The sequence below is a fragment of the Hyla sarda genome, chromosome 2 (genome assembly GCF_029499605.1).
Source record: "Hyla sarda isolate aHylSar1 chromosome 2, aHylSar1.hap1, whole genome shotgun sequence".
Taxonomy (NCBI): Eukaryota; Metazoa; Chordata; class Amphibia; order Anura; family Hylidae; genus Hyla; species Hyla sarda.
Genome location: NC_079190.1, coordinates 495328206 through 495351265, shown reverse-complemented (window position 1 = coordinate 495351265; position 23060 = coordinate 495328206). Strand labels below are relative to the sequence as shown.

The window sequence follows — 23060 nt, the reverse complement described above, 5'->3', positions numbered from 1 at the left end:
CAGTGTATGTGTGTATATGGGGGTGTGGGTGTGTATTCGTGTATACAGGGCAGTGTATATAGGGGCGTGTATGTGTGTATATGGGGGCTGTGCATGTGTGTATGGGGGCTGTGTATGTATATCACCTTAGGGACACGGGGTATAAATGTATGGAGCGCCAAGAACACTGATTAATGCTGTGCTATGGCACATCATTGTTCAGTACATGCAATCTTTTTTGAGATGGCGTGTAATTGTGTAAAATAAAAAAATAATAAGAAATGTTAATAAGCCCCTTACCTAATAAAAATTTCAATCATCCCACTTTTCCCATTTTTTCAGTTAAAACAATGTAAACAAAAATGTACAAAAACATATGTGGTATCAGCGTTTGCATAAATGTCCAAACAATAAAAATATAACCGTACCTGTTATAAAAAAATTAAAAAAATTACAGAATTGAGCATTTCTGGTCATGTACCAGGAAAAAAAAAAAGGAATCAAAAACTCCCTCAAACAAAAATGATACCGATAAAAACTACAGGTCACGGCGCAATAAATTAATCCTCATAAATCCCTGTATGAGGAAAAAAAATTGTAAAGTAGTTTAGTAAATTAAATCAAAACTTTTATAAAGTAGGTATCATTTTATTGTATGGATCTACTGAATAAACATAAGGTGTCAATTTTACCAAAAAAGGGATCTGCGTAGAAACAGAAGCCTCTAAAATGCCCCACAAATAATTGGTGTCAATAAAAAGTTCAAATGGAGGTGCAAAGAACAAGTCTCATATGAGTCTGTAGGTGGAAAATGGCTTTTAGTAGGCTAGGAGAAAAAAAAAAGGAAAATACAAAAATGAAACATCCCTGCGTCCTTAAGTGGGTATGGAGGCTGTGTGCGCGCATGTGTGGGGGCAGTATGTGTGTATAGGGGCACAAAGTGGGCAATATTGATGGGAAGTTTGCATAGAGGTGGGGATGGTGCTGGCGAAAGGTGCCTAAAATGTATGTCTGTCAGATTCTGAAGAGACAAGTCATAGCTGGAAGAACTCTTCATGGAGGTCCAGGCCAGATGGAGAAGAAGAGGATAGTAAACAACAATGATCAGAGAAGATGCTATTCTGTGGCCTGTATTATGCATGGAGGTAATACTGAGGGCTGATTCTGGGGTTTGTATAATGCATAGGGAGGGTGATTCTGGGGTCTGCATTTTGTGGGAGGGGAAGGCTAATACTGGGGACTGGGGGGGGGGGGGGACTACAGCAATATATAGGAAAACATTCTGAAAATAAAAAAAACGAAACCTTACCCAGTGACAAGCCACCCCCCACAAACCGCACTCATATTGCCATCACACCAAGTGACTTAATTTTTTGGGGTTGCCTACCCCTTTTATAAAGTATTAATTCACATGTGGTGTACAGTATTTACTATCATATATGGTGCATGGGGGCCCCATGGTCCTCTATTGCTCAGGCTGCCCATGAATTGTCAGTCCACCTCTGGCCGGGCCCCCGAACAATAGAGGACCATGGGGCCCCCACGTGCCATATAGTTTAGTAAATACTGTACACCACATGTGAATAAATACTTTATAAAAGGGGTAGGCAACCCAAAAAAATTAAGTCACTTGGTGTGATGGCAATACGAGTGTGTTTGTTGGGTGGTGGCTTGTCACTGGCTAAGGTGTTTTTTTTTTTTCCAGAATGTTTTCCTATATATTGCTCTTGCTGTAGTGGGACCATGGGGCCCCCATGTGCCATATATTATTGTAAATACTGTACACCACATGGGATTTTTAAGAGCTGTGGAGGGTTGTGGAAGGTTTGTTTTTTTGTTGAACATGGCTTCTCTCCTGTGTGAATTCTCATATGTTTTTCAAGACTAGATTTCTGACTAAAACACTTCCCACATTCTGGACATGAAAATGGCTTCTCTCCTGTGTGAGTTCTCTTATGTTTTTCAAGATTAGATTTATGACTAAAACACTTCACACATTCTGGACAAGAAAATGGCTTCTCTCCTGTGTGAGTTCTCATATGATGCACAAGATGTGATTTATGACTAAAACACTTCACACATTCTGGACATGAAAATGGCTCCTCTCCTGTGTGAGTTCTCATATGATGCACAAGACTTGTTTTGTGTGTAAAACTCTTTACACATTCTGGACATGAAAATGGCTTCTCTCCTGTGTGAGTTCTCATATGTTTTTCAAGATGTGATTTTTTACTAAAACTCTTCACACATTCTGGACATGAAAATGGCTTCTCTCCTGTGTGAGTTCTCATATGTCCCACAAGACTTGATTTATGACTAAAACACTTCACACATTCTGGACATGAAAATGGCTTCTCTCCTGTGTGAGTTCTCATATGATGCACAAGATGTGATTTATGACTAAAACACTTCACACATTCTGGACATGAAAATGGCTTCTCTCCTGTGTGAGTTCTCATATGATGCACAAGACTTGTTTTGTGTGTAAAACTCTTTACACATTCTGGACATGAAAATGGCTTCTCTCCTGTGTGAGTTCTCATATGTTTTTCAAGATGTGATTTTTTACTAAAACTCTTCACACATTCTGGACATGAAAATGGCTCCTCTCCTGTGTGAGTTCTCATATGTTCCACAAGATGTGATTTATGACTAAAACTCTTCACACATTCTGGACATGAAAATGGCTTCTCTCCTGTGTGAGTTCTCATATGTCTTTCAAGATGTGATTTTTGACTAAAACTCTTCACACATTCTGGACATGAAAATGGCTTCTCTCCTGTGTGAGTTCTCCTATGTTTTTCAAGATGTGATTTTTGACTAAAACACTTCACACATTCTGGACATGAAAATGGCTTCTCTCCTGTGTGAGTTCTCATATGTCCCACAAGACTTGATTTATGACTAAAACACTTCACACATTCTGGACATGAAAATGGCTTCTCTCCTGTGTGAGTTCTCATATGATGCACAAGACTTGTTTTGTGTGTAAAACTCTTTACACATTCTGGACATGAAAATGGCTTCTCTCCTGTGTGAGTTCTCATATGTTTTTCAAGATGTGATTTTTTACTAAAACTCTTCACACATTCTGGACATGAAAATGGCTCCTCTCCTGTGTGAGTTCTCATATGTTCCACAAGATGTGATTTATGACTAAAACTCTTCACACATTCTGGACATGAAAATGGCTTCTCTCCTGTGTGAGTTCTCATATGTCTTTCAAGATGTGATTTTTGACTAAAACTCTTCACACATTCTGGACATGAAAATGGCTTCTCTCCTGTGTGAGTTCTCCTATGTTTTTCAAGATGTGATTTTTGACTAAAACACTTCACACATTCTGGACATGAAAATGGCTTCTCTCCTGTGTGAGTTCTCATATGATCCACAAGACTTGATTTTTGACTAAAACACTTCACACATTCTGCACATGAAAATGGCTTCTCTCCTGTGTGAGTTCTCATATGATCCACAAGACTTAATTTAAAACTAAAACTCTTCACACATTCCGGACATGAAAATGGCTTCTCTCCTGTGTGAGTTTTCATATGTTCTACGAGATGGGATTTATTCCTAAAACACTTCACACATTCCGGACATGAAAATGGCTTCTCTCCTGTGTGAGTTTTTATATGTTCCATGAGTTGTGATTTTTGACTAAAACTCTTCACACATTCTGAACATGAAAATGGCTTCTCTCCTGTGTGAGTTCTCTCATGAGTTACAAGATGTGATTTCTTACTAAAATATTTTCCACATTCCGGACATGAAAATGGCTTCTCTCCTGTGTGAGATCAAAGTTAAAATCAATACAATGAGTAAAACACAATACAGTCAACACATGTAGATAACAGGATCACTTATTTCTAGGTACTTACAGAATATAAAGAAAATAAACTTTTATGTTTATACAGCCCCCTTCCTTTTCAGGTATCTTTCTTATACAAGGGGGAGTGAATCTCATTGAATGTGATCAGATTGGATTGACAGGACCGATCCCTCATACACCAATACTGATGTGTGTGATAAGGTTATTGTCACTGAGATACCTCAGGATAGAACCTCTTAGAAAACCTTCAAAGATTTTACCCAGAAGATAGGTTACACCTAAAGGCCTATAGTGTCCAGAATTATATGTTTGATCCTCTGGTGAATACTAACATCATATTAGATACTTACAAGTCACATGGAACAGATTCTATATAAGAACAAGAAGATCCAGCAGAGATATAGGATGAAATCCAAGATTCTTTATTCCATTACATTAACCCCTTAAGGACTCAGCCCATTTTGGCCTTAAGGACTCAGACAATTTAATTTTTACGTTTTCATTTTTTCCTCCTCGCCTTCTAAAAATCATAACTCTTTTATATTTTCATCCACAGACTAGTATGAGGGCTTGTTTTTTGCGCGACCAGTTGTCCTTTGTAATGACATCACTCATTATATCATAAAATGTATGGCGCAACCAAAAAACACTATTTTTGTGGGGAAATTAAAACAAAAAACGCAATTTTGCTAATTTTGGAAGGTTTTGTTTTCACGCCGTACAATTTATGGTAACAATGACGTGTGTTCTTTATTCTGAGGGTCAATACGATTAAAATGATACCCATTATTACATACTTTTATATTATTGTTGCGCTTAAAAAAAATCACAAACTTTTTAACCAAATTAGTACGTGTCACGATTCGGCTTACGGGTTGTGGATCCGCTGTGTCAGCGAGGGGTTGGCGTGGACCGTGCTAGTGGACCGGTTCTAAGAGGCTACTGGTTTTCACCAGAGCCCGCCGCAAAGCGGGATGGTCTTGCTGCGGCAGTAGCAACCAGGTCGTATCCACTAGCAACGGCTCAACCTCGCTGACTGCTGAGAAGGCGTGGGACAGAAGGACTAGGCAGAGGCAAGGTCAGACGTAGCAGAAGGTCGGGGGCAGGCGGCAAGGTTCGTAGTCAGGATGGATAGCAGAAGTTCAGGTACACAGGCTTTGGACACACTAAACGCTTTCACTAGGCACAAGGGCAACAAGATCCGGCAAGGGAGTGCAAGGGAGGAGATCAGATATAGCCAGGGAGCAGGTGGAAGCCAATTAAGCTAATTGGGCCAGGCAGCAATCATTGGTGCGCTGGCCCTTTAAGTCGCAGAGAGCTGGCGCGTGCGCGCCCTAGAGAGCGGAGCCGCGCGCGCCAGCACATGACAGCAGGGGATCGGGACGGGTAAGTGACCTGGGATGCGATTCGCGAGCGGGCGCGTCCCGCTGTGCGAATCGCATCCCCGACGGCCATGACAGTGCAGCGCTCCCGGTCAGCGGGACTGACCGGGGCGCTGCGGGGAGAGAGACGCCGTGAGCGCTCCGGGGAGGAGCGGGGACCCGGAGCGCTAGGCGTAACAGTACCCCCCCCCCCTTAGGTCTCCCCTTTTCTTTGACCGGTAACTGCCTCCCCTGGGATGAGGACACCGGGAAAGAATGGAGGGTTTCCTCAACGGCAGGCAGTACAGCAGGAGTGGGAATGGGGAGGGAGGGCAGAGGGCGAAGCCTGGCACGGGGCAGTGTGACACCAGGACGGGGGCCATGAGGAGGCACTGAGGTTTGCCTGACGGGACTGGGAGGGGGGGAGAGGCACTTCCTATGGCAGGCAGAGTCCCAGTTCTTGATCTCCCCGGTGGTCCAATCAAGGGTGGGGGAATGAAGCCGGAGCCATGGCAGACCGAGGAGGACCTCAGATGTACAGTTGGGTAGGACGAAGAGCTCAATCACTTCGCGATGGGGTCCTATACACATCAGGAGGGGTTCTGTGCGGTAACGCACAGTGCAATCCAGTCTGACTCCATTGACCGCGGAAATGTAGAGCGGCTTGACGAGACGGGTTACCGGGATGCGGAATTTATTCACAAAAGATTCCAAAATAAAATTCCCGGAGGCACCAGAGTCCAAGCAGGCCACGGCTGAGAGGGAGGAGTTGGCTGAAGGAGAAATCCGCACGGGCACCGTGAGACGTGAAGAAGCAGACTTAGAACCAAGAGACGCCACACCCACGTGAGCTGGGTGCGTGCGTGCGTTTCCCAGACGTGGAGGACGGATAGGGCAATCCACCAAGAAATGCTCGGTACTGGCACAGTAAAGACAGAGATTTTCTTCCCTACGGCGATTCCTCTCTTCCTGGGTCAGGCGAGACCGATCCACTTACATGGCCTCCTCGGCGGGAGGCCCAGGCGTAGATTGCAACGGATGCTGTGGGAGAGGTGCCCAGAGATCTAAGTCTTTTTCCTGGCGGAGCTCTTGGTGTCGCTCAGAAAAACGCATGTCAATGCGGGTAGCCAAATGGATGAGTTCTTGTAGGTTGCAGGAACCTCTCGTGCGGCCAGCACATCCTTGATGCGACTGGATAGGCCTTTTTTAAAGGTCGCGCAGAGAGCCTCGTTATTCCATGATAACTCGGAAGCAAGAGTACGAAATTGGATGGCGTACTCGCCCACTGAAGAATTACCCTGGACCAGGTTCAACAGGGCAGTCTCGGCAGAAGAAGCTCGGGCTGGCTCCTCGAAGACACTCCGGACTTCAGCGAAGAAGGCCTGGACTGTGGCTGTGGCAGGATCATTGCGGTCCCAGAGCGGTGTGGCCCAAGACAAGGCCTTTCCTGAAAGAAGGCTTACTACGAACGCCACCTTAGACCGTTCTGTAGGAAACAAGTCCGACAACATCTCCATATGCAGGGAACACTGAGACAAAAATCCACGGCAGAGTTTAGAGTCCCCATCAAATTTGTCCGGCAGGGACAAGCGAAGGCTAGGAGCGGCCACTCGCTGCGGAGGAGGTGCAGGAGCTGGCGGAGGAGATGGTTGCTGCTGTAGCAGAGGCAGAAGTTGCTGTAACGTGGCGGTCAACTGCGACAGCTGCTGTCCTTGTTGGGCAATCTGCTGCGATTGCTGAGCGACCACCGTGGGAAGGTCAGCGAGACTTGGCAGCGGCACCTCAGCGGGATCCATGGCCGGATCTACTGTCACGATTCGGCTTACGGGTTGTGGATCCGCTGTGTCAGCGAGGGGTTGGCGTGGACCGTGCTAGTGGACCGGTTCTAAGAGGCTACTGGTTTTCACCAGAGCCCGCCGCAAAGCGGGATGGTCTTGCTGCGGCAGTAGCAACCAGGTCGTATCCACTAGCAACGGCTCAACCTCGCTGACTGCTGAGAAGGCGTGGGACAGAAGGACTAGGCAGAGGCAAGGTCAGACGTAGCAGAAGGTCGGGGGCAGGCGGCAAGGTTCGTAGTCAGGATGGATAGCAGAAGTTCAGGTACACAGGCTTTGGACACACTAAACGCTTTCACTAGGCACAAGGGCAACAAGATCCGGCAAGGGAGTGCAAGGGAGGAGATCAGATATAGCCAGGGAGCAGGTGGAAGCCAATTAAGCTAATTGGGCCAGGCACCAATCATTGGTGCGCTGGCCCTTTAAGTCGCAGAGAGCTGGCGCGCGTGCGCCCTAGAGAGCGGAGCCGCGCGCGCCAGCACATGACAGCAGGGGACCGGGACGGGTAAGTGACCTGGGATGCGATTCGCGAGCGGGCGCGTCCCGCTGTGCGAATCGCATCCCCGACGGCCATGACAGTGCAGCGCTCCCGGTCAGCGGGACTGACCGGGGCGCTGCGGGGAGAGAGACGCCGTGAGCGCTCCGGGGAGGAGCGGGGACCCGGAGCGCTAGGCGTAACAGTACGTTTATAATCCCTTTATTTTGATGACCTCTAACTTTTTTATTTTTCCGTATAAGCGGCGGTATGGGGGCTCATTTTTTGCGCCATGATCTGTACTTTTTTTTGATACCACATTTGCATATAAAAAACTTTTAATTCATTTTTTATAATTTTTTTTTTAAATAAAATGTATTAAAAAAGTAGGAATTTTGGACTTTTTCTATTTTTTTTCGTTCACGCCGTTCACCGTACGGGATCATTAACATTTTATTTTAATAGTTCGGACATTTACGCACACGGCGATACCAAATATGTCTAAAAAAATATTTTTACGCTTTTTGGGGATAAAATAGGAAAAAAAGGACGTTTTACTTTTTTATTGGGGGAGGGGATTTTTCACTTTTTTTTTACTTTTACTTTTACATTTTTTAAAAATTTTTTTTTACACTTGAATAGTCCCCATAGGGGACTATTCATAGCAATACCATGATTGCTAATACTGATCTGTTCTATGTATAGGACATAGAACAGATCAGTGTTTTCGGTCATCTTCTGCTCTGGTCTGCTCGATCTCAGACCAGAGCAGGAGACACCAGGAGCCGGACGGAGGAAGGAGAGGGGACCTCCGTGCGGCGTTATGAATGATCGGATCCCCGCAGCAGCGCTGCGGGCGATCCGATCATTCATTCAAACCGCGCACTGCCGCAGATCTGTATTGATCCCGGCACCTGACTGGTTAATGGCGGACGCCCGCGAGATCGCGGGTGTCGGCCATTGCCGGCGGGTCCCTGGCTGCGATCAGCAGCCGGGATCAGCCGCGCATGACACGGGCATCGCTCCGATGCCCGCGGTTATGCACAGGACGTAAATGTACGTCCTGGTGCGTTAAGTATCACCTCACCAGGACGTACATTTACGTCCTGCGTCCTTAAGGGGTTAAAATGACAGAACACAGGTCAGGGAGATAAAGTGACACATTTCAGTTGTTCAGATCACCCTTAGTCATACTAAAAACTATCTGGCCGCAGCCATGTTTATATAAAGATCACATGATCTCCAATCAATAGGATTGTAAAGCATGTTTACCCTTCACACACATGATCATAACAGAGGAAAGTATTATAATATTATAATTGTATAAGTAAACATTTTGGTCTTTTAAAAAAAAAAAAATTAGTCATACTAAAAACTATCAAGTCCCGGCCATGTAAGTCTAAATATCACATGATCTTCTTCACGTAGTAACTGATGAAAATATTAACCCTTTACATACATGATCAAAAGTGAAAAAAAGGCACAACGAATATAGGGAATTGCAATACTCTCTAGACAGAAAAGCATACCAAAACATGTAATGTACTACAGCACCCAGCAAGCTGAGCAAAAATAGCCAAGATAACAATAAAAAAAGACCAAAATGTTACTTATACAATTATAATGTTATAATAATTTCCTCTCTTATGATCATGTATGTTAAGAGTAAATATGCTTTCCAATCCTATTGGTAGGAGATCATGTGATCTTTATATAAATATGGCTGTGGAAGATAGTTTTTAGTATGACTAAGGGCGATCTGAACACCTGAAACGCGTCAATTTCTCTTCCTGACCTGTGTTCTACACTGCGCCCACTCCCTGTCTATGATGAGCACTATCAATACAATATACATCTCCACCACTAAAATGCAGGAAGAAATATCTTAAGGAACCTCAGTCTGCAATTTATAATGACAGAATAAAACATAAGATGTATGAAAGGCTCTTACCATTCTCTGATATGGGGTTTTCTAGTCCACTCATTGTTCCTCCAGAACTTTCCTGTAAAGATTCCATATTATAGACCTGAGGAAAAAACATAAAGGAACCTTAGTTTATCTTCTATCCAGGTGAGCGTTACATCCCCCCTAGAAGGTATGAACCAATCTGCACAAGGATCTCCTCAAGTGGTGATCACATAGGATCAACAATCATCCCAGTCTCTTTCCTACAATTATTGTGGGGTTCAGTGATGGCCGCAGACAGGGCCAGACTGGGACTAAAAAGCCGTCCTGCACACAACCCTACCAGCCCACATACAATATACACACGACATAAACAACAAATATGAAACAATTACAATATCTAATAATTCCTTCTACTTCCAGTCACCTCAGAGATGTTCTAGTCACCATACATGGACCCTCCACACACTCAGGTCTCTATCTCCAGTCAGTGTCTCCAGTGTCCCAAGTATATTCTCCTGGTAAGTTCTCCCATATGAGCCATGCTGGGGTCTTTTATACCCTTTTCACCATGAGATTGGCCTCCCCTCCCCCACCTACAATATGTAAAGTAAGAATGATGGGGCCAGAACCTGTCCAACCAGTTTTAGCATTCTATGGCCTCCTGGGATCAGCCTTCATTCACACATTGTATTGTAGGGTGGAGACATATTGGTCACACCCCTATTTACATCTGTAAGAGATACCGGGGATACTCCGAGACCTTTTCATATGATAATCAGGGGAAACAATCAGCATTTTCTCTCCTGACGAGCAACATGGCCCCATAGGTCCCACCCAACTTTCCTCTAAAATAAACACACAACTGAGCTGGTGGATAAAATTGTCCACAATGTTTTACTAAAGGTTAAATAAATTATAATTTAATAAAAAATTATTATTCACCAAGAATATATAGCTACATAATTCTAACCAAAATACCAGATACTTAAAGGAGTACTCCGGTGGAAAACACTTTTTTTTTTTTTTTTTAAATCAACTGGTGCCACAGAGTTAAACATATTTATAAATGACTTATATTTAAAAATCTTAATCCTTTCAGTACTTATCAGCTGCTGTATGTTGCAGAGGAAGTTATTTTCTTTTTGAATTTCTTTCCAGTCTGACCACAGTGCTCTCTGCTGACATCTATGTTCATGTCAGGGACTCTCCAGAATAGGAGCAAATCCCTATAGCAAAACTATCCTGCTCTGGACAGTTCCTGACATGGACAGTGTCGGGTTATTTTGTACCGATATCATCAAATGTTTTAATATGAAAAATATATGAAAGATACAACATGGCCAAAGCGTCCATATTGAATCAAAATGCTTCAATTTAATGAATTTTCACCAAGTCAGGAAGTTTGAGAAAAACAGAGTGGAATGTGTGAAGTAATCAAAATGGATTCCACAAGACAATACCCATGATATGTGACAAGTCTCCAAGGAAAGTCCTGGAGAGTGAAACTCATTGTCTGTCATTTCTGTACACAATGGGGGGTCTGCTCTGTACACCTGGATACAGGGGTGTGTGTATAAAAATGGGGGGTCTGCTCTGTACACCTGGATACAGGGGTGTGTGTATAACAATGGGGGGTCTGCTCTGTACACCTGGATACAGGGGTGTGTGTATAACAATGGGGGGTCTGCTCTGTACACCTGGATACAGGGGTGTGTGTATAACAATGGGGGATCTGCTCTGTACACCTGGATACAGGGGTGTGTGTATAACAATGGGGGGTCTGCTCTGTACACCTGGATACAGGGGTGTGTGTATAACAATGGGGGGTCTGCTCTGTACGCCTGGATACAGGGGTGTGTGTGTGTATAACAATGGGGGGTCTGCTCTGTACACCTGGATAAAGGGGTGTGTGTATAACAATGGGGGTCTGCTCTGTACACCTGGATACAGCTGTGTGTGTGTATAACAATGGGGGGTCTGCTCTGTACACCTGGATAGAGCTGTGTGTGTGTATAACAATGGGGGGTCTGCTCTGTACACCTGGATACAGCTGTGTGTGTGTATAACAATGGAGGGTCTGCTCTGTACACCTGGATACAGAGGTGTGTGTATAACAATGGGGGGTCTGCTCTGTACACCTGGATACAGGGTGTGTGTGTGTATAACAATGGGGGGTCTGCTCTGTACACCTGGATACAGGGGTGTGTGTATAACAATGGGGGGTCTGCTCTGTACACCTGGATACAGGGGTGTGTGTATAACAATGGGGGGTCTGCTCTGTACACCTGGATACAGGGGTGTGTGTATAACAATGGGGGGTCTGCTCTGTACACCTGGATACAGGGGTGTGTGTATAACAATGGGGGGTCTCCTCTGTACACCTGGATACAGGGGTGTGTGTATAACAATGGGGGGTCTTCTCTGTACACCTGGATACAGGGGTGTGTGTATAACAATGGGGGGTCTGCTCTGTACACCTGGATACAGCTGTGTGTGTGTGTATAACAATGGGGGGGTCTTCTCTGTACACCTGGATACAGCTGTGTGTGTATAACAATGGGGGGTCTGCTCTGTACACCTGGATACAGGGGTGTGTGTATAACAATGGGGGGTCTGCTCTGTACACCTGGATACAGGGGTGTGTGTGTATAACAATGGGGGGTCTGCTCTGTACACCTGGATACAGGGGTGTGTGTATAACAATGGGGGGTCTGCTCTGTACACCTGGATACAGCTGTGTGTGTATAACAATGGGGGGTCGGCTCTGTACACCTGGATACAGCGGTGTGTGTATAACAATGGGGGGTCTGCTCTGTACACCTGGATACAGGGGTGTGTGTATAACAATGGGGGGTCTGCTCTGTACACCTGGATACAGCTATGTGTGTGTATAACAATGGGGTGTATTTCATTCTATTTATCTATATCTCTGGCCATCTATTTGAGATGCCTGAGAAGTATCAATGACATTGTCTTGTCTTGGATTATGTGTATACAGGTGATAAGGCGGCCACAATAATCTTCTATTTATAACAAAATTATAGTAAATTAATGTTTAGCTGTGATGTCATGTAACTAGACTCTGATCTACATAGTTAACACCCACCAGTCACCATTGGAGAACATTATATTTGTTTAAGTGGATCCTTACGATAGAAAAGAGGTTAAAACTTGGGTGAGAGGGGCATCAGGAGACTGAAACCGGGAACTGCAAGAGATAGGAAGAGGAAGCATCACAGATCCTCATTACCGAAGATCCTAGAGGCTACCTGAGGGGGCGGAGCCATGAAGAGTCAGGGAGAAAACTTCATCCAATAAGCCCATTCTTCTCTGATAACCGGTTATGACTACAGGTGTTCCCATGGACCCCAGGCAGCCATCTTTCTTTTCTCCAGAAGTACTCTCGGTGGTAAGATACACAAGTTTCTTATTTATTAAGTTACCTAATTTTTAATGTGGACAGAATTATATTATGTATAGGAGCAGACCTGGCTTATATATAATCTCAATTATTAGATGGTAATAGTAGTTTATAAGCCACACCCTCTTCTACTGCAGATGAAGCGGGCATGTCTTATGGGCATCAATGCAATGATCAAATTACATATTAGCATAGCCTGTTGGGATCTTCCTCTTCTCCAACACATGACATGATAATTTCCACGAGGAAACTTAATTTAAGTCTTACTAATTAGTAGCGTATGGTGACTTTTTTTTATGTATTGATTTCTAATAAAATGTATAAGTATTTTTTCAGTAGCAATTGCTCTTTGCTTTTTTATTTGCATTCAAATTATATATTTAGTACCGTATCCTACCAGAGATAGTTGTGGTTAGAATTGGGTGGGGTTTATTCCCATTTTATACATGTAAAATGCCCATTAGATATCATGTAATGTAATGATCTCTACACAAAGTAATCTACTGATATCTGAACTAACCTACTTCTGTGACTAAGTTTAATATTATTAAATAACATTACTAATGTATCATTGATTTATATCAGACATTACGTCATTGATATTCTTTATATAATTTCATTTATATCACGGTCTGTTTTTATTACTCTTTAATGTTAATCAATTGTAACCAATAAATGTACATATCATTTGTATAATAACTGCGTTATTATTTTATTATATTGCAAAAGTTACTTCTACCGCTACTTCATAGAACTCGTATCTGGGGAAATAGTCGGGCCCAAATATGGTGAATTGCATTGTTGTCACGATGCCGGCTGGCAGGTAGTGGATCCTCTGTGCCAGAGAGGGATGGAGAGGACCGCGCTAGTGGACCGGTTCTAAGCCACTACAGGTTTTCACCAGAGCCCGCCGCAAAGCGGGATGGTCTTGCTGCGGCGGTAGTGACCAGGTCGTATCCACTAGTAACGGCTCACCTCTCTGGCTGCTGAAGATGCTGAAGATAGGCGAGGTACAAGGGAGTAGGCAGAAGCAAAGTCGGACGTAGCAGAAGGTCGGGGGCAGGCGGCAAGGATCGTAGTCAGGGGCAACGGCAGGAGGTCAGGAACACGGACTAGGAACAGACAAGGGAACGCTTTCACTAGGCACAAGTGCAACAAGATCCGGCAAGGGAGTGCAGGGGAAGTGAGGTGATATAGGGAAGTGCACAGGTGAACACACTAATGGGAACCACTGCGCCAATCAGCGGCGCAGTGGCCCTTTAAATCGCAGAGACCCGGCGCGCGCGCGCCCTAGGGAGCGGGGCCGCGCGCGCCGGGACAGAACAGACGGAGAGCGAGTCAGGTAGGGGAGCCGGGGTGCGCATCGCGAGCGGGCGCTACCCGCATCGCGAATCGCATCCCGGCTGGCAGCGGAATCGCAGCGCCCCGGGTCAGAGGACGTGACCGGAGCGCTGCCGCAGGGAGAGTGAAGCGAGCGCTCCGGGGAGGAGCGGGGACCCGGAGCGCTCGGCGTAACAATTGTTTGAATATTTTTGGCAATTTATAACGGTCATAATATTTTTCATATTTTTGTTGACCATAATAATTCATAAATTAGTTCTTAACCCCGACTACAGAGGTGTCAGCAGAGAGCACTGTGGTCAGACAGAAAAGAAATTAAAAAAGAAAAGAACTTTCTCTTGTATACAGCAGCTGATACATACTGAAAGTACTGTTTAACTTTCTGGCACCAGTTGAAAAATATAGTTTTCCACCGGAGTACCCCTTTAACCCTTTAAGAACATGAGCTGTAAATGTACGCCGCTGCTAAGAAGTTCTTAGCTCACAGCGCCGTACATTTATGGCGCTGCGTTCCTGGATCACTGTGTCCGGGCACCCCCCTTGTCGGTGATCGCTGTGATTCGCCGGTCAATTCTGACCAACGAATAACGGCTTTACTGGGTCAATCAGGTCACTGGTGACCTGGTGACTTGGAAAATCAGGGCGATTGGTGTTGTCTGAGACTGGCCCAATCACACTTGCCCAGCACGAGTGAGGTGGAATTGGTGCCACCTCGCGATCCCCATGAGTGATCGTCCGAGAACGGCCGACCAATCACGGGTATCGCTGGGTTGGTGATGGGCAGTGGCGATGGTCACCTTATGGGTGACAGAGTCTGGAGGTGACAGCAGTGGGTGAGGATGGGCAGTGGTTGTGGGCAGCAGCGGCAGGTCAAGGGGAGAAGCAGCAGGAGGTAATGCTTGTGTGCCTTCTGCTGTTGCATTAGATCAACTCCCAGCAAAAAATGTGCCTCCAGCAGCTGAAAAACTACAACCCCCAGCATGCACTGACAACCAAAGGGCGTGCTGGGAATTGTAGTTATGCAACAGCTGGAGGCAAAACTACAACTCTCAGCATGCCCTTTGGCTTTCTGTGCATGCTGGGAGTTGCAGTTATACAACAGCTTGAGGCACATTTTTTCTATTTTTTCTGGCACCATCGGGGCTTTTTAAATGCCCAAGGTCAAGGTGTCCCCAGACTAGCGCAACACATAAACAAGGCCCACAGTGGTTCTACAGCCTCCCTCTGTTTCTTTGTACTGCAAGTGGTGAAGATTGTGACACCTGGCCTGGATCGACATACCTACCTACTACAGAGAGAAGCAAGGACTTATTTCTCTGTCCCATGCCACAGACCCTCTCGGACTAAACGAGAAAAATTTCTCTCTCCAAAAGCAAAATTTTCCTTCTTCTCGTCTGAGCCCTGTAGTGCACTCAGAGAGCACTTTACATCCACATTTGGGGTTACAAATTTTGGGGCCTTTTTTCCTATTACCTTTTGGGAAAAGGAAAAATTTGGGATAACATGAGCATTTTAGTGAAAATAAAAATACACTTCATTTTCACATCACAAGAATTCATCAAATTCCTGTGAGGTGTTAAGGCTCACTGTACACCTTGTTACATTACTTGAGGGGTTAAGTTTCCCAAATGGTGTGCCATGTTGGAGGTTCTTTGCTGTTTTGGCACCATGGGGGCTTCCTAAATGCGATAAGGCACCCAAAAACCATTTCAGGTAAATTCTCTCTTCAAAACCCCAATGTGATTCTTTCCATTCTGAGTCCTCAAGTGCACTCGCAGATCCCTTTACATCCACATATGAGGTATTTCCATTCTTGAGAGAAATTGGATACACATTTTGGGGGACTTTTCCTCATTTTACCCCTTGCAAAAATGAAAAAATGGGACTACAAGACCATGTTAATGTAAAAAAATTGAGATTTTGAGTTTTCTCCTTCACTTTGCTGCTATTCCTGGGAAAGACCTAAAGGGTTAACAAACTTTCCGAATGTCATTTTGAATTCTTTGAGGGGTGCAGTTTCTATAGTGGGTCATTTATGGAGGATTTCTTACAGAAGGGCCCCTCAAATCCCCATCAAACTGAACTGGTCACTAAAAATACAGTTTTTTTGTGAAAATTTTGAAAATTGCGGCTATACTTAGAAGGCCTCTAATATCTTCAAAAGGTAAAAACATGAAAACCTTATGATGCCAACATAAAGTAGACATATTGCATATGTGAATTAATATATAATTTATTTTGGTATGCCCATTTTCCTTACAAGCAGAGAATTTAAACATCAGAAAAATGCTAAATTTGAAAAAAAAATTATTAAATTTTTGAATTTTCACAAAAAATGGTGCAATGATCAACAAAAATTTACCACTATCTTAAATTAGGATATGTCATAAAAAAAAACAATCTTGGAATCAAAATCATTAGTAAAAGCATCCCAGAGAAATTAATGCATAAAATGACACAGGTCAGATTTGCAAAAAATGGCCTTAAGGGGTTAAACCAAAGTAGTAGTAATAAAATTCCAGAACTATAATAATAAACATGTCCACACATGACTTCCCTTCTCCTAATCTTCACCACAGGCTGACTGAGCTGGAGACACCAGAGTCCTGTATTTAGGGGGAAAACCTGTTTCCTCCATTGGGCCTGTAGCCAATAGTGATGAGCGGCAGGGACCATTTTCGAATTCGCGATATTTCGGGAATATATTGAAGATTATTCGTCTTATGTTCCCGAAATTCGAATATTCGCTATGTTTATTCACTTGCTTTTCCGTGCCAAAATTTGCATGTGAAAAAAATTATGAATATTCGTCATTAAGAATATATCACACTATATTATAAATATTCGCGAAATCGCGAAGTGCCGATATTAGCAATAATAATTTGCATGACAAATATTCGTGCTGAACACTAGTAGCCAATCAGAATGCTGTTGGGGGGCACAAGCATCGCTGGGCAGAAGATCACGGTTGCCGGGCAGAATCTGGACATCCAATCAGAACCAGGAATCCATCTCTTATCAGAAGAGCTGTTGCTGGGCAGAATAACTAAGTACAGAAACAACCTGTGGGGAAAAGGGTGGGGGAGGGGGAGAGCACAACAACATGTATACTGGGAACCATGATGTCTTGTGTCCCTCCACCTCCAGACATGACACCATACACAGGACTCTCCATCTTTATCTCACATAGATGTAATTCTCCATATTATATCACATACAACATATTATAAGGATTTCACTGACCAAACCTCCATATTTCCTGCACATATAAAGACGGTTTATGACACAAAGAGGAACGAGACCTCAACATGACAGAAAATGACAATACATGAGGACGACTCTAGGTGAGTATTCCATGGATTACAGCAGGCAGTGCCGTCCTGAACCTCACCGAGATATGAAGGTGGGGTCTACTATTCACAATATATGAACACTGACCTTAACCCCTTAAGGACCGGGGGTTTTTCCGTTTTTGCATTTTCGTTTTTTGCTCCTTGCCTTTAAAAAATCATAACTCTTTCAATTTTGCACCTAAAAATCCATATGATGGCTTATTTTTTGCGGCACCAATTATACTTTGTAATGACCTCAGTCATTTTGCCCAAAAATCTACGGTGAAACGGAAAAAAAAAATCATTGTGGGACAAAATTGAAAAAAAAAACGCTGTTTTGTAACTTTTGGGAGCTTCCGTTTCTACGTAGTGCATATTTCGGTAAAAATTACACCTTATCATTATTCTGTAGGTCCATACGATTAAAATGATCCCCTACTTATATAGGTTTGATTTTGTCGGACTTCTGGAAAAAATCATAACTACATGCAAGAAAATTAATACGTTTAAAATTGTCATCTTCTGACCCCTATAACTTTTTTATTTTTCCGTGTATGGGGCAGAATGAGGGCTCATTTTTTGCACCGTGATCTGAAGTTTTTAACGGTACCATTTTTGCATTGATAGGACTTATTGATCGCTTTTTATTCATTTTTAAATTATATAAAAAGTGACCAAAAATGCACTATTTTGGACTTTGGAATTATTTTGCGTGCACGCCATTGACCGAGCGGTTTAATTAATTATATATTTTTATAATTCGGACATTTCCGCACGCGGTGATACCATATATGTTTGTTTTTATTTTTATTTACACTGTGTTTTTTTTATTGGAAAAGGGGGGTGATTCAAACTTTTAATAGGGGAGGAGTTAAATGATCTTTATTCACTTTTTTTTTTCACTTTTTTTTTGCAGTGTTTTAGCTCCCATAGGGACCTATAACACTGCACACACTGATCATTATCATTAATCACTGGTTTCTCATAAAAAAACAGTGATCGATGATTCTGCCGCTTGAATGCTCATGCCTGGATCTCAGGCACTGAGCAGTCATTCGGCGATCAGAAAGCGAGGAGGCAGGTAGGGGCCCTCCCGCTGTCCTGTAAGCTGTTCGGGATGCCGCGATTAGCCGCGGCTATCCCGAACAGCCCGACTGAGCTAGCCGGCAAATTTCACTTTCGCTTAATAGGGTTAATAGCACGTGGCGCCGCGATCGGCGCTGCACGCTATTAGAGGCGGGTCCCGGCTTCACTATGACGCCGGGCCCGCCGTGATATGACGCGGGGTTACTGTGTAACCCCGTGTTATATCAGGAGAGCAGGACCAAGGACGTACCAGTACGTCCTTGGTCCTTAAGGGGTTAAGGACCAGGCCAATTTTCACTCTAGGACGAGAGCGTTTTTTTGCACATCTGACCACTTTCACTTTAAGCATTAATAACTCTGGGATGCTTTTACCTTTCATTCTGATTCCGAGATTCTTTTTTCGTGACATATTCTACTTTATGTTTGTGGTAACATTTTGTCGATACTTGCATCATTTCTTGGTGAAAAATTCTAAAATTTGGTGAAAAAATTGAAAATTTTGCATTTTTCTAACTTTGAAGCTCTCTGTTTGTAAGGAAAATAGACATTCCAAATAAATTTTATATTTTGATTCACAAATACAATATGTCTACTTTACGTTTGCATCATAAAGTTGATATGTTTTTACTTTTGGAAGACATCAGAGAGCTTCAAAGTTCAGCAGCAATTTTCAAATTTTTCACAAAATTTTCAAAATCGGAATTTTTCATGGACCAGTTCAGGTTTGAAGTGGATTTGAAGGGCCTTCCTATTAGAAATACCCCACAAATGACCCCATTATAAAAACTGCACCCGTCAAAATATTCAAAATGACATTCAGTAAGTGTGTTAACCCTTTAGGTGTTTAACAGGAATAACAGCAAAATAAAGGAGAAAATTCAAAATCTTCTTTTTTTACACTCGCATGTTCTTGTAGACCCAGTTTTTGAATTTTTACAAGAGGTAAAAGGAGTAAAATACTCTCAAACTTTGTAACCCAATTTCTCTTGAGTAAGAAAGCACCTCATATGTGTATGTCAAGTGTTCAGCAGGCGCGGTAGAGGGCTCAGAAGGGAAGGAGCGACAATGGGATTTTGGAGAGTGAGTTTTTCTGAAATCGTTTTTGGGGGGCATGTCACATTTAGGAAGCCCCTATGGTGCCAGAACAGCAGAAAACCCCCACATGGGATACCCTTTTGGAAACTACACCCCTCAAGGTATGTAACAAGGGGTCCAGTGAGCCTTAACACCCCACAGGTGTTTGATGACTTTGTGTTAAAGTCGGATGTGTAAATGAAAAAAAGGAATTTTTCACTAAAGTGCAGTTTTTTTTCCCCAAATTTACAATTTTTATAAAGGGTAAAGGGAGAAAATTCCCCCCAAAATTGGTAACCCCATCTCTTCTGAGTATGGAAATACCCCATGTTAGGACATAAAATGCTCTGCGGGAGAACTACAATGCTCAAAGAGAAGGAGTCACATTTGGCTTTTGAAAAGCAAATTTAGCTGAAATGGTTTTTGGGGGGCATGTCGTATTTAGGAAGCCCCTATGGTGCCAGAAAAGCAAAAAAAAAACCACATGGCATACTATTTTGGAAACTACACCCCTCAAGGAACTTAACAAGGGGTACAGTGAGCCTTAACACCTCACAGGTATTTCACAACTTTTTGTTAAAGTTGGATGTGTAAATGAAAAAAAAAATGTTTCACTAAAATGCATTTTTCCCCCCAATTTTTTAATTTTTACAAGGGGTAATAGGAGAAAATGACCCCCAAATTTTGTAACCCCATTTCTTCTGAGTATGAAAATACCCCATGTGTGGACGTCAAGTGCTCTGCTGGCGAATTAGAATGCTCAGAAGAGGAGGAGCGCCATTGAGCTTTTGGAAAGGGAATTTGTTTGGAATGGAAGTCAGGGGCCATGTGCATTTACAAAGCCCCCCCGTGGTGCCAGAACAGTGGACCCCCCCCCCACATGTGACCCCATTTTGGAAACTACACCCCTCACAGAATTTAATAAGGGGTGCAGTGAGCATTTACACCCAACTGGCATTTGACAGATCTTTGGAACAGTGGGCTGTGCAAATGAAAAATGTATTTTTTTATTTTCACGGACCAATGTTCCAAAAATCTGTCAGACACCTTTGGGGTGTAAATGCTCACTGTACCCCTTATTACATTACATGAGGGGTGTAGTTTCCAAAATGGGGTCACATGTGGGGGGGGGGTTCCACTATGGGGGCTTTGTAAACACACGTGGCCTTCAATTCCTGACAAATTTTCTCTTCAAAATCCCAATGTCGCTCCTTCTCTTCTGAGCATTGTAGTGCACCCGCAGAGCACTTTACGTCCACATATGGGGTATGTTCTTACTCAGAAGAAATGGGGTTACAAATTTTGGGGGGCTTTTTTCCTATTTTCCCTTGTGAAAATGAAAAAATTTAGGGTAACACCAGCATAGTGAAATTATTATTATAATTTTTTTTCATTTTCCCATCCAACTTTAATGAAAATTCTTCAAACACCTGTGGGGTGTTAAGGCTCACTATACCCCTTGTTGCGTTCCTTGAGGGGAGTAGTTTGCAAAATGGGGTCACATGTGGGTATTTATCTTTTTGCGTTTATGTCAGAACCGCTGTAAAATCAGCCACCCCTGTGCAAATCACCAATTGCCTTAAATGTACATAGTGCACTCTCCTGAGCCTTGTTGTGCGCCTGCAGAGCATTTTACGCCCACATATGGGTTATTTACGTATTCAGGAGAAATTGCGTTTATTTACCTCTTATGAAAATAAAAAGTAAAGGGCAACACCAGCATGTTAGTGTAAAAATATATATATTTTTTCACTAACAGGCTGGTGTAGACCCCAACTTTTCCTTTTCATAAGGGTTAAAAAGAGAAAAAGCCCCACAAAATTTGTAGTGTAATTTCTCATGAGTACGGAAATACCCCATATGTGGCACTAAACTGTTTCCTTGAAATACGACAGGGCTCTGAAGTGAGAGAGCGCCATGCGCATTTGAGGACTAAATTAGGGATTGCATAGGGGTGGACATAGGGGTATTCTACACCAGTGATTCCCAAACTCTAGCTGTTGCTAAACTCCCAGCATGCCTGGAAAGTCAGTGGCTGTCCGTAAATTCCGGGAGTTGTTGTTTTGCAACAGCTGGAGGCTCAGTTTTGGAAAAACTGTCATACAATATGTTTTTCAATTTTATTGGGGGGGGGGCAGTGTAAGGGGGTGTATATGTTTGGTTTTACCCTTTATTATGTGTAGTGTAGTGTAGTGTTTTTAGGGTACATTCCCACTGGCGGCGGTTTACAGTGAGCTTACCACTAGGAGTTTGCGCTGCGGCAAAAAATTCGCCGCAGCTCATACTTGAAGCAGGAAACTTACTGTAAACCCACCAGTGTGAATGTACTCTGTACATTCACATGGGGTCAAACATCCAGCTGTTTCAAAACTACAACTCCCAGCATGTACTGACAGACCGTGCATGCTGGGAGTTGTACTTTTGCAACAGCTGTAGGCACACTGGTTGGAGTGATATCAGCAATCACCCCGATCCCCGCCCGGCGAGCGGCAGGGACCGAAATTCCCACAGGCATACAGGTACGCCCTTGGTCCTTAAGTGGTTAAAACATAACTTTTATTTCTTCAAAACAAAAAACAAAAATTAGATTTTTTTAAATTAAATTTTACTACTTTTAAGCCACCACCAGTCCATTCTATTGCACACATTTGGTCAGTAACGATATGATAGTAATAGGGTAATATGTATGGTGATATCATTGACATTTGCTACTCCCCTTTGTGGCTCCGCCTTAATATAGCCACACCCATGCTTGAACAGGCTGCTTAGTCTAAAATGCCAGGGCCTGTTGCCGTGCCCAGTCCGGCCCTGAATATAGCATTTTTTTTTTCTATATACAGGACTGTATGATGGTCATTTTCTGTACCATGATCTGTAGTTTTTATCAGGACCATAATTGTATTAATGAGTGCCAAGCTGGCCACTTTCATTGATTGTTCATATAGTGCCCCCGTGTATCTGCAGCGTACATCAGGGGTATTGGAGTGATCACTGTGATTAAAATCCAACACTCAACCCCCCTCGACATGTTTCGCTGCCTAACTCAGCTTAGTTAGGCAGCGAAACATGTCGAGGGGGGCTGAGTGATTTTAATCACAGTGATCACTCCAATACCCCTGATGTACGCTGCAGATACACGGGGGCACTATATGAACAATCAATGAAAGTGGCCAGCTTGGCACTCATATATAACTAGAAATTATATGGAGTGGTTTTCACTGGATTTTAATCCTTTTGTTAAGTGTGTTTAGGAATTAATAAAGATAAGTTGTTTATGTATGGGAAAAAAGGGTATTTTTGGGTCACCTTAGTTAATTTTCCCGCCATATATTGGTCTCAAGCGGATTATAATTGTGTTAATGGAACTTATTTGCTTTTTATTAAAAAAAAATCTGACACATGATGTGACCAAAAA

General features: G+C 43.3%; 2 protein-coding genes across 2 annotated transcripts in view; one reads left to right on the top strand and one right to left on the bottom strand.

Annotated features, from left to right (window-relative positions):
- Positions 1-23060, top strand: part of LOC130357179 (zinc finger protein 84-like) — a 378316-nt gene that overhangs the window by 206519 nt on the left and 148737 nt on the right. The window lies entirely within an intron of this gene.
- Positions 1680-9505, bottom strand: LOC130357178 (oocyte zinc finger protein XlCOF6-like). The gene is made up of 2 exons (XM_056559702.1): positions 9434-9505; positions 1680-3766 (listed from the first exon to the last, which is right to left on the bottom strand). Exons 1-2 carry the CDS (start codon positions 9498-9500, stop codon positions 1746-1748), a joined length of 2088 nt encoding a protein of 695 aa, XP_056415677.1. The 5' UTR covers positions 9501-9505; the 3' UTR covers positions 1680-1745.